The sequence below is a fragment of the Vigna unguiculata genome, chromosome 8 (genome assembly GCF_004118075.2).
Source record: "Vigna unguiculata cultivar IT97K-499-35 chromosome 8, ASM411807v1, whole genome shotgun sequence".
NCBI classification, from domain to species: domain Eukaryota; kingdom Viridiplantae; phylum Streptophyta; class Magnoliopsida; order Fabales; family Fabaceae; genus Vigna; species Vigna unguiculata.
The window spans coordinates 34809068-34821844 of record NC_040286.1 but is presented as its reverse complement, the minus strand read 5'-3'; the positions used below and the strand labels follow the sequence as shown (position 1 = coordinate 34821844).

The window sequence follows — 12777 nt, the reverse complement described above, 5'->3', positions numbered from 1 at the left end:
TAATTTTATTGTATATATTAAATTAATAACATTGTATTATCACGTATATTTAAAAAATGTGTATACACTAACATTGTTGTATACACTAGTATTAATAAATTGAATCACTGATAAACTTTATTGTGAGGTTAGATGGGTAAAAAAGGAGTATCTTGTACGCTAATACAAGTGTATAGAATAATTTAAAAAATTTAATTAACTTTTTTTAATCAACAACAAATAAATACATAACGAATGCAATATTTACATACTTATAACATCGTAAGAAACTTCATAACCTCAAATGGATTTGGATACTAAGTAGTTGGGCCTGATTTGGGCTTTTAATTAGTTTGAGGGTCGTTTCTTGCCGCACCTCTTTAATTTGCACCTGCAGTCCCGTATCCTTATAATTTTTTAATAAATAGACATTAAACTCATACTAAAATTATTAACCGTTGTGGATGAAAGTAAGGAAATTTTGACGACGGTGAATTATTGAAGGCATAAAATTCACTTTAGCATAAAGAAATTGAAGTGGGGTCGTGGTAGCACCAAAGGTGCTTTTTTTTTCTTCTGCACATTGTGATGTGACATTGTAGATTAAGCACTCATGCACCCCACTTTTCCGAATATCATAAGTGGCACCATTTTAGTTTCAATTCACCATAGATGTTAATGGCAACCCTTGCATAAAGTCTAAATAAACTCCTTTTTGTATTATCCATCTACTTCTTTTCCTTTCACTTTTTCACTTACTTTCTTCCTCACTCATTCTTCTTCTCCTTTAATTCTTTTTTCATTTATTATTGTTTACAAAATTCAATATATAAACATTACTCGTTATTTAATCTTAGGGTTAAATATGTTTTAATTCCTTAGCAAATTTTGAAATTAGTTTATTTTAAAACTTTAAATCAATTTAGTCCTTCATCTTTTGAAATATGTGAATTTAGTCTTTTTAACCAAATTTTGTTATATTTATTAGATATTTTAAACGCGATTCATAATAGTATTTGACCTAATATTAAAGCAAAAATATGTCAAATAGTATAAACAACTCAAATACAGTCATGAAATACGTACGAAACATCAAATAAACCTAACAAAATTTGATTAAAAAAACTAAATTCACGTATTTCAAAAGATAAATACTAAATTAGTCCAGAGTTTCAAGACTAATTTCAAAATTGACTAAAAAGCAAGAAAAAAAATCATATTTAATCCTTTGTTGTATTATAATTTTAGTTAATCTAATTATGTATTTATTACGAGACAGAAAGATAGAAACGTAAAATAGATAGAGGGAGTATAGGTACAGTTTCGGAAACCTGACATTATGTCCTGGTAAAAAAGGATTAATAAAATACCAAAAATGATCAACCGTTTTTAAATATTAAATAATACAGGATATGAACATTTCAAAAAATTCATTTAGGAAGATATTATATAATATATATATATATATATATATATATATATATATATATATATATATATTTTGGAAAGTTTATTTCATTTTATTTTTCCGGAAAACTTTTTAAGTATGTATTTCATGCATTACAACAAAAAGTTAATTCCAGATATTTTGTTTTCGAAATCTGATTCCAAAAATTCTGTTTCAAAATTTTTGTTCAAGAAATCTTATTCTAAAATTTCAGGAAATCTGTTCTGAAAAACTTGTTCTGGAAGGTTTCCGAAACATATAGTCCAGAAGTCTTTTTTTTTAGAGAATAAAATGGTCAGTTAAAACATTTTTGGGATACGTGAAGAAATTGTATGGGTTCTCGAAGTAAAATCCTTTATTTAACAGACTTGCGGGGGTTTCTTCCTGCACCTCCAAAGAGTTCTACTGCATCTCCAAACAAATTTAAATTTCCTATAATACCTCTCTGAGCCTTTTGACTTTTAAGCGATAAAATTCTCTTATATTTTGAAATCCGGTAAAATCCTTAACCAGCTTTCGAAATCCGGTAAAATCCTTAACCAGCTTTCGAAATCCGGTGAATAATGTCAACCAGCATTTGACAGCATTTGAAGTCCGGTTAAGTGATTTAACGGAATTCGAAATCCGGTTAAGTCCATTTAATTTTTTTAATTTATTTTGCATATAAGATTTATTTTCAATTATATTAATATTATTAAGTTGTTGTTTTATTATAATATATTTTATTAATATTTATTATTTTTTTAGTTCTGAACTTGAGCTTTTATTTATTTATCTTTATTATTTTTGTTTTAATTTGTTACTTTTTTATTCATTTTATTGCTTTATTGTTTTGTAATTTTTGTTATTTGTGATATTTTGTATTAATTATTTTCTACACTTTTTTAAAGTTTTATTTATTTGATGAATGAGTTTTTTATTTGTTTAATAAATTAAAAAATAAACTTTTAATATTATTTGTTTTCTACAATTTTTTGTATTCATTTTTTTTAATTTTATATGTAAAATAAATTAAAAAAAGTTAAACTAACGAAATTCGAATGCTATATAAATATAAACTTTAAATAAAAAAATAATTTACTGAACCCTACTTCCATTACCGGTATATAATTTTATTTAATGTAGTTATATATAATGTAAACAATCTAAAATTAAAATTAAATAATTAATATATAAATATAAACAAATTAAAATTAAATCTTATAAATAAATAAAATAAATAAATAAAAACATTAAAAGCTAACAAATAATAAATAAATAAAAATAATTTGAAAATAATTAAATAAAATTAATCTAGATATTATAACGGCAAATATTTTAAATAAAAATTTATCACTATTAATTAAAAATTAATAAAGTAAAAATAACTACAAAAATTAAATTAATAAAAATTTATTTAATGTACTTATATAAAATATAAATAATTTAAAATTAAATAATTAATACATAAATTATAAAACAATTGAAGTTAAATCTTATAAAAAATCAAATAAGAAAATAAGAAAATTAAAATCACCAACTGTACTATGAATGTTGTTTTAAAAAAAAAATTGATTTAGAATTTCGTTAAAGGTTCAACCGGACTTCGAATGCTGGTAGACAATTCAATAACCGGACTTTGAATACCGGTATACAATGAAAATGAAATTTGAATTATGTTAAATCACTTAACCGGATTTCAAATGCCGATTCACAATTTCAAATTTTTTTGACACTATGCACCGGATTTTCAAATTTTTTTGACACTATTCACCGGATTTCGAAAGCCGGTTAAGGATTTTACCGGATTTTGAAAGCCGGTTAAGAATTTTACCGGATTTCAAAATATGAAAGAATTTTACCGTTTAAAAGTCAAAAGGTTCGGAGGAGTATTATAGGAAATTTAAATTTTTTTGGAGGTGGGAAATAAGCTCCCCAGACTTGCAGGCTGCTGAACTCTATATTTCATGGGCCAATTTAATTGAAATTTTGGGCTATAGTGGGCGTTGGTTGGCCCGGAACAGTAACTTATACGTTTAAACTAAAAGAAATACAATAATATTTCCTTCACATTATATAATAATATTTATGAATAATTTGATAAAAAAAATCATTTAGAATTCATGTACTAAAAATGTTATGCCTTTTTTCTATATTTAGAATTCATTCCGAGATAAAGTTAACTTCTGAGTTATTCCTAAAAAGTTAAACTAAAAATAATAAAAGTTAGATTATCAAAAGTTATAAATGTTCGTCTGCATAATATGTCAGTGTCAATCACTTAAGGATGTATGTAATTTAACTTATATCTGTTTAATTATTGATCTTTCATTTAGTTAAACCTTGGATAGTATATATAAGTAAGAAAAATGATATATTAACTCAATTTTTTTACTATTTTTTATATTGCCTAAGTGTCACTTTTCATTTTTATTCTTTTTTTCAATGTTCACACGTGTGGTATAGGAGCCAAAAGTTTTTTTCTTTAGAGAAAATATTTTTCAAAACGTGTGGAAGTGCAGGGCATTTAACATAGTATTACTTTTAGGTGAACAATAACGGATAACATGTTTTAGATCTCTTCAAAGGTATTAATATCTTTATTTTTTATTTGAATTTTTTTTTTTTTACAAAAACCACAATATAAATGTTTTGATTTTGATTTTTTTACAATCAAATAAAAACTACAACCAAAATTGTTTTAATTTTTATATATTCCTTTTTTCATTATAGTAACGACAAATTGTTTCATACGGATAATATTTCCCCTTTTTCTTTTTGTTTTATTATTAACTAGGATTGGGCTGATTGCAAGATAAAGAAATTGGGCCGAAAGCCCATGAAGAATTTTGGGATTTACCCTAAAAAATTAATTGTCTCGATTGTGGTGCCAGAAGAGAGGTCAAGTAGATCGTTGACTATATGTTTCTTCTCTATTTCCTCGAGATCTAGTTCGTTTAAAAATATTTATTTATTACAAAATTTATCTTTTCATATATTATTGTAAAAATCAATAATTTTTTCATATATTCGATCTACGATTGGAAAATAAGAAAGGTTGTTTAGTATGAAGTAATCCAAATCAAATAGTTAATATTTAAATTTAAATTTCTTCACATTCAAAATTTAAAACTAAATTAAATATTTAATGAAATAGAAAGTAATTGATAAAATGTATACTTAAAACTAGAAAAAAGTTGAGGTTTATGAGTACAGATAATAAATCCTTTAAATGCTTCTGCTCGAAATAAAGAAAGAAAATAGTATAATATACAAATAAATTATTGCACATTTGACTTTTCCAATGTGGTGGGAGCCACCTAAAAAATAGGCCAAAAGATATAAAAGAAAATATTTTGCTAAAAGTATTATAATATAAATTTTAATATTTTTATTCTTTTCAGCAAGAGTTTCCTAAATATTTTGTCAGTAACACGCAATTTTTAAAAACACATTAAAGTTTTAAAAGGTATTAGAAAACTCATACTTTCGTAACAAAAAATATTATTATATACATTATTTTACTTAATCACGTTTCAAATATTTGTTTTCTGTGAATTTATTTAGATTTATTTAAAAATGTATGCTTTTACTATAACAAAATTGTCTTTTAAACAATAATTTTTTCTTAAATAAAGGAATCGGGTGTATAATATAGTAATTTTTTAATATTTAAGTTTATCAAATTAAGGAACTCGTTAAATGAAGATGCTCTAAGTAATTTATGAAAAATCACTTAAAATAGTTTGTTAAAATAATAAAAAGAGTTCTATATCTTATTTTAATTCATTTTCTTACTTCTTCCAGGTTTTTCTTTTCCTTATTTTTTATGAACACGATTTCTTGCATCATATTTATACTTTTTCTCCCCCTCTATCTGTTAACAAATCACCCAATCCAAATTAATCTTTAAATAATAAAGTCCTCGAATAATTCTTCGAAATTGTAAACATGAAACATATATGTTCTCAAGGAACAAACATTCATCAAGTACTTAATTAAGCTATGTTTAGATAAACTTTTACATAATATTCATAAATACATTAACACAATGATTTTTTTGTATTTAAATTATAACATTCCAAACAAAATGCATAGTTTTAATTATAATAAAAGATACAAATTTTGTACTTCATTCTAATAATTGAAATATCGATATTCAAACCAAAGTTGTATTTTACTTTGGTAATAATAGATAAAGATATATTTAAATCTAAAATTAATTTATGAGATGATATTTTATTTACTTATATATATTATAATTTTATTTCATTTTTATTTGACCGTGATTTTTTAAGAAATGTGTTATAAAAGATATTAAAAATAGTGAGGTTTAATAAGCAGGTTTTCTATGATTAAATAAAAGAACAGTGAGAATGGGATAATACAATTTTGTTTTTGTTTTTTTTTTCTTTTGATAAAACGTGGGACACAAAATAGTTAGCGCTGAAAATGACAAGACGCGCTTTTGCATTGGATGCTTAGAAAGTTGTGGTTAAAAGTGATTGTGATTGTGATGTACTTGAGTAATAACACGTATAATTACTTATTTTTTCTATGAAATTTCACATGATTTTCGCATTAATGTGATTCTTCGGAACAAAACCAAACACATCATAGAGTCAAAGGTGCAGCTAACGATGTCTCATACTACATTTGTATCAGAGACAAAAACACACCTTGTCTCACACACAACAAACCTTTTCTCACTCAAAAATTATACTTTTATATCACTTTTTTCTTCTTCTTCTTCTGTTCTACTGAATTCACTTTTCTTCTTATTTAAAGCAATGTGAGAAAAATAAATAATGATTACTGAAAAAGTTATAAAAAAAAGGAAGAATAATATCTGTTAGATACAATTTTTCTGTATATGATTTTGTTAATCATGACATGATAAAACAGCAACCTACCTACCATGTTTCTCAGTTAATGTTTTCCTCATTCTTCTTCTTCCACATTCTATTCTGCTTCTACCCTTCTCTCAAAATCATAACTTTTCCTCAATCATTGCTTTGCCACATTGCATTTCACCCCACTCACCCCCTTCTTCAGATTTATAACCTCATTTTCTCAGAACCATTGCAGAAACTTACTGGGGTTCCCTTCTTCTGAATTTGTTCTTCTACTCATCTTGGTTAGCAATTGTTGCTTCTGTTACGCGTATATGCTTCATTACTCAACTTTACTTCTTGTGAATTACGAGGTAAGAATGCATCATTGTTTACCTTTTTTCTTTTCCTTTTTTGTTGGGCGGGGATTATGACTGTGCAGCAAGAAGAAAAAGTTACTTGTCTAATAATTCTTACATTATTGTTAGTGATGCATTTAAGGTTTTTCTTTCTCTCTTTTTCACCTGAGATTCGTAATTGTAGTAACAAGAAGTGATTTTCAATGTGCGTTACATATTATAGAATAAGGTTCTCTAAAATTAATCTTTTGCCTTCAAATTTTTGTTTACACTGGCCCCTTTGCTCTCACTTCCAGTGGCACATTCTCTCATATAGTTGGAGTAGGAGCTACAAGGAAAGGCATGCTGGCTATCTGGTTGATGCTATTGTTGTTGGTGGCCATTGCATTGGGGAATTCAGATATTGATGCTCTCCTTGAATTTAAGAAAAGCATTCAGAATGACCCTTCTGGATTAGTTTTTAGTTCCTGGAATCCCAAGTCTTTAGATTCTGATGGATGTCCAAGGAACTGGTATGGAATATGGTGCAGTAAAGGCAGTGTTATATCAATCACTCTGGACAATGCTGGTTTGGTTGGTGACTTTAATTTCCATGCAATTAGTGGCCTTGCAATGCTTCGCAATTTGTCAGCTGTGAACAACCACTTCACTGGAGAACTCTCACATGCTACTACAATGGAATCACTTGAATATCTTGATTTGTCCCTCAACAAGTTTAATGGACCGTTACTCTCTAACTTTGTTCAGTTGCGGAAGTTAGTGTATCTGAATCTTTCTTCTAATGAACTTGGAGGCACTCTTACTATAGAGTTTCACAAACTTGGGAAGTTGAAGTATGTAGATTTGCACATGAATAACTTTTCTGGGGATATTATGCATATCTTTTATCAGATGGGAAGTGTACTATATATTGACTTAAGCAGCAACAGGTTCTCTGGTGCACTGGACTTGGGACTTGCGGATGAATCTTTTCTCTCCTCAATTCAATATTTAAATGTTAGCCATAATTCCTTGAGTGGTGAGTTATTTGCTCATGATGGTATGCCATACCTTGACAATTTAGAGGTTTTTGATGCTAGTAATAATCAGTTAGAGGGTAATATACCTTCCTTTACTTTTGTGGTATCTCTTCGGATACTTCGACTTGCATTCAACCAGCTCACTGGTTTGCTGCCAGAAGCTCTATTGAAGGAAAGTTCAATGATGTTATCCGAACTGGATCTTAGTCAAAACAAGCTTCAAGGTACCATCTATGTTTTCTGTGTAAATTGTATCTGTCTTCTTTCTTTAAGGTTAAAGCTTTTGCATTTTTTATATAAATGTATAGTTTGTAAACCTGTAAGATGCAATTGAACTGGTTGTCTGCTCCCATTGTGTTGCTATCAGTTATGCTAATTTATTCATAAATGAAGATTTGGTTGTTAAAAACTACTGCCAATAACCCATGTCAGGCTTCTGTTTAGTTACTGAAATATGAAACTGCAACTATCTTTCTAGTGCCCTTTTCAAGTATCTTTGGGGATTGTTCTTCTGTGGAATAAATAAAATAATTTTCATATCCTCTTCCTAACGTCTTATTCAATGAGTTTCTGCTTACCCTTTTGATCACAACTTAAACTTTCTCTGTAGGTCCCATTGGAATTATTACCTCGGTGACTCTGAGGAAGCTTAATTTATCTTCAAACAAGTTGTCTGGCCCCTTACCTCACAGGGTAGGCCACTGTGCTGTCATAGATTTTAGTAATAACACACTATCAGGTAATTTCTCAAGGATTGGATATTGGGGTAACTATGTGGAAGTTGTTCAGTTAAGTACCAACACATTAATTGGAATGCTTGCAAACGAAACTTCTCAGTTTTTAAGGTTAACTGAACTTAAGGCATCCAATAACTTGTTAGAGGGCTTTCTCCCACCAATTTTGGGAACATTTCCAGAACTGAAGGAGATTGATCTTAGCCTCAACCAGCTTTCTGGGTTCCTCCTACCAAGCTTTTTTTACTCAACCAAATTGATTAATCTTAATCTCTCCAACAACAAGTTTTCTGGATCAATTCCTATTCAATTTCAACCTCCAAATACTCCATTGGTTTCTACTGAAAATATTAGTCTGGTGTTTCTTGATCTTTCAAACAACAACTTGAGTGGGCCTCTTCCTTCAAATATGAGTAGGCTTCACAATTTGGTATATCTCAATTTATGCAACAACAAATTGGATGGTAATATTCCTGATGACCTTCCAGATGAGTTGAGAGCATTAAATGTGTCCTTCAATAATTTTTCTGGTGTGGTACCTGAAAACTTAAAGCATTTTCCTGAATCAGCATTTCATCCAGGAAATACTATGCTGGTGTTTCCTCATTCGCAATCATCACCAAAAGATGCTTCCAACCTAGGTTTGAGGGAACATCGGTTACATAGAAGGTCTGCCACTAGGATTGTCCTGATTGCATGTTTGGTTGCCGGTGCTTTTGTGATGGCTTTTGTGGGCATAATAATTTACTATAAGGTTCATCATGAAAAAGAAAGGACTTCAAAACAAAATGAAGCTAGAGGTATCACTCAAGAGGGTAATTTCACATCAAATATAGAGGCAGTTTACAGAAATTTGGAAGCATTACCACCATCTCAAAGGGGCTCTTCTGATGCTGCAAGAAACATTCATCCAGTGGGAGAGAATCCTATGAGTCTTGGCCGTAGTGAATTAGGTAAAACCGAGGAAGGAATGTATTCCCCAATGTCTATTTTGTCACCTTCAAATCCTTCATCTTCTAAAAGCCACCAGTTTGAGAATCCTGGTTCCCTCCAAGTATCATCTCCAGATAAACTGGTTGGAGACTTGCATATATTTGATGGGTCCTTGGTACTAACTGCGGAAGAACTTTCATGTGCTCCAGCAGAAGTTATTGGCAGGAGCTGTCATGGTACACTTTACAAAGCAACACTTGACTCTGGTCATGCATTGGCTGTCAAATGGCTAAGAGAAGGAATAACCAAAGGAAAAAAGGATTTGGCTCGGGAAATAAAGAAACTTGGGACCATCAAGCATCCAAACCTGGTTTCTGTTCAGGGTTACTATCTGGGACCAAAGGAACATGAGAAACTCATCATATCAAATTTCATGAATGCACAATCTCTTGACATTTATCTCCATGGTAAGCTCATAGCTTCATATTTTGATTGCAGCATTAAACCTAGCCTTTCCCAGTTTTGTTTAACTCTTCTTGTTTTACTTTTATGCAGAAGTAGATAAAACAAATCTCCATCCTTTAACTCTAGATGAAAGGCTGAGAGTGGCTATAGAGGTGGCACTATGTCTACATTTCTTACATGATGAGAAAGCCATACCTCATGGCAATCTCAAATCCACAAACATTTTGCTAGAAACTCCCAACAAAAATGTTCTCCTCACAGACTACAGCCTGCACAGGATACTCACTGCTGCAGGTACTACCGAGCAAGTTCTGAATGCCGGTGCACTCGGCTACCGGCCGCCGGAGTTTGCTAGGTCAAGCAAGCCATGCCCTTCCTTGACAAGTGATGTGTATGCATTTGGAGTGGTCTTGTTAGAGCTCATAACAGGAAGAAATTCTGGAGAAATAGTATCTGGGATTCCAGGGGTGGTTGACCTCACTGATTGGGTGAGGTTTTTGGCTGAACAAGACCGTTCAAGCCAGTGCTTTGATAGGTTTCTAGTGGAGAAGCATAATGGGGAAAAACACTCAAAAATTCTTGATGAAATGCTAAAGGTGGCTCTTAGATGCATCCTTCCAGCATCTGATAGACCTGACATGAAAACTGTCTCTGATGATCTATCAGCAATAATAAGGTAGAGTTGCTGATCATATCGTAGCCTTAACCACTAACATCATCGTCATCATCATTTTGTTGAATTTGTTCAAGTTGGTTTTCAATTTTGTTGAATTTTTGTCCCTTGATGACAGCATTCAACAACAGGCATTATAACAAACAAGTGAGGATATGAAACGAAATTCTTTGTCAAAGGACATTCATTTTTTTCAACCCTTCAATTTCAGGTTGTGTATATTGATGATTTTTGCTGTACTGTTCTGTGTAATAATTGATAATGCTAGAAGACGTTAATTCACCATTTTGTCATAATGCTGTGATCCAAACTCACACTAAATTTTCTTCCTTTTGTGTTTGATTATGATTATGAAATTGTACGTAATTTGACCAATGATTAATTATGTACATTTCATTTTCTTATAAATAGAAAATTAAACATTTCATTTTAATTTTCTTATAAACATTCATCGAAAGAGGCTTGATTTCCTTGTTCGTTAATATGACCAATGATTAATTATGTACATCATACAAAAGAGATTTACGGTTAAAAATGATTTTACGAGGTTCATCAATAACATTAAGGTAAAAAAGTTATATGTCTAATATATAAAAAAAAATTATGATATATATATATATATATATATATATATATTTAATTTTATATTTATAAATGTTAAAATTTAATTTAAAAACGTAATTATCTTTCTTAGTAACCTTTAAATCTTCTAATCCTAAAGAAACAGTCACTTACATTTATTTTAATAATTAACGTCACATTGATGGTAATAATTGTCGTTACTGAAAACAATTTAGTTGGATGTAATATGCAAAGATGACAACATAGCAATAAATTTAAGAAAACAGTTTTGTCTATCTGGAACAAATGCACAACGAAAATTAATTTTATTTTGTAAGAGATTAATTTTTTTTTCTCAGTTTTTATATTGTGGATTATACACACCGAGCTCTAGGTGTCAATGAACTTACTCATCAAAAGCATTTTTCTAATTGAGTAATTAATTTGAAATACATGATATTTTTTGAAAAAAAAAATATTTTTTAATATGCTTGCCAAAAGTTAAAAATAAGTCATCTAAATTTGATTTTGATAAGTAAAAAATAAAATTGAAGTGGGTTAACTCATCTAAAAATAAAAACATTTTATTCTTTTAATTATTTTATATAATTATTGTAGATGATTCTAATCAGAATTAAAATGTTCACTTATTTCATAAATATTATTATAAAGATGATGATTAAAAATTAAAGTATAAGTCATGAAGAAATGGTAAAAACAGTAATAAAAAATTATTTATTGTAAATCTATAACTATATATAAAGGGGATCCCCTCTTTTGTGTCCACATTTCATAATTCCAACTTTCCCCTTTATAATTTAATTATTTATTAAATTTTTAAAAATTAACGGTTACTTTTACAAGTTTTTATAAAATTATTTACTTATCTCCTTTTTCTTTTTTTCTCTTACTATTCATCAACAGTTATTTTTCTCTTATTTTCTCCGTACATTTTATTTTATTTTTTATAAATATACTTTTATTTTGTTTATTAAATTAATAACATTACAATATCATCAATTATTAATATAATTCAAAAAATGCGTACACACAGGCGCGATAGCGCCTGTGTTTACACTAGTTATGTGTAAAAGGAATGGACCTACAAAGCATTTCAAGCAAATGGAAAATAAATAAAAGGTTAAAATACCTTTTTATTCCAAATTTCATCAAGTTTTGTAAGATAAGTCACAATTTTGGTTTTGTGTTCAATTAGGTCTAAATTTTCGTCAATTTTATTTAATTAGGTCATTTTTTGCTAATATCGTTTAAATCATTAACGACCATGAACAGTAACGACCATGTGTCACTTCGTGATTTTTTTAAATTTTTTATTATTATTTTTGAATTATTTTTTAAATTTGTTTTAATTTTTTTTTTAAATATTCACTTATTAATTTAGTAAGATATCACATGTCAAAGTTAATATTTTATATTCAATTTGATCTCTATATTTATTATTATTATTCAATTTAATCACAATTTTATTTAAAATTGACTAATTTAATCCTTATTAAACTTATAAAGCACATAAATTTGGTGCAGATTCATAATGCGTACACATTAAGGAAAAACATTGAGAAAGGGTTTAGTTTGGTGGATACATAAGAAAAAACAAAACCGCGTGTGGCAAAGCGCCAACTAGCAAGTACCCAAAAGAATCCCACTAAACAACCTTTGCCATCCAAATGGAACATCCAAACACACCTTTTCCTTTTTATTTCGTCTAAACTTGCCAACTGTCATTCATCACACATGCACTGTACCCCATACCAATCTTAATTTAAATTGCTTTT

The 12777-nt window shown here is 28.8% G+C and overlaps 1 protein-coding gene across 1 annotated transcript; it reads left to right on the top strand.

The window, feature by feature from the left end:
- Positions 1 to 6259: 6259 nt before the first annotated feature.
- On the top strand, positions 6260 to 10731 carry LOC114193808 (probable inactive receptor kinase At5g10020). Its single transcript, XM_028083749.1, has 5 exons — positions 6260 to 6611; positions 6893 to 7839; positions 8226 to 9749; positions 9838 to 10423; positions 10539 to 10731. Exons 2-5 carry the CDS (start codon positions 6939 to 6941, stop codon positions 10558 to 10560), a joined length of 3033 nt encoding a protein of 1010 aa, XP_027939550.1. The 5' UTR covers positions 6260 to 6611; positions 6893 to 6938; the 3' UTR covers positions 10561 to 10731.
- Positions 10732 to 12777: the final 2046 nt, after the last annotated feature.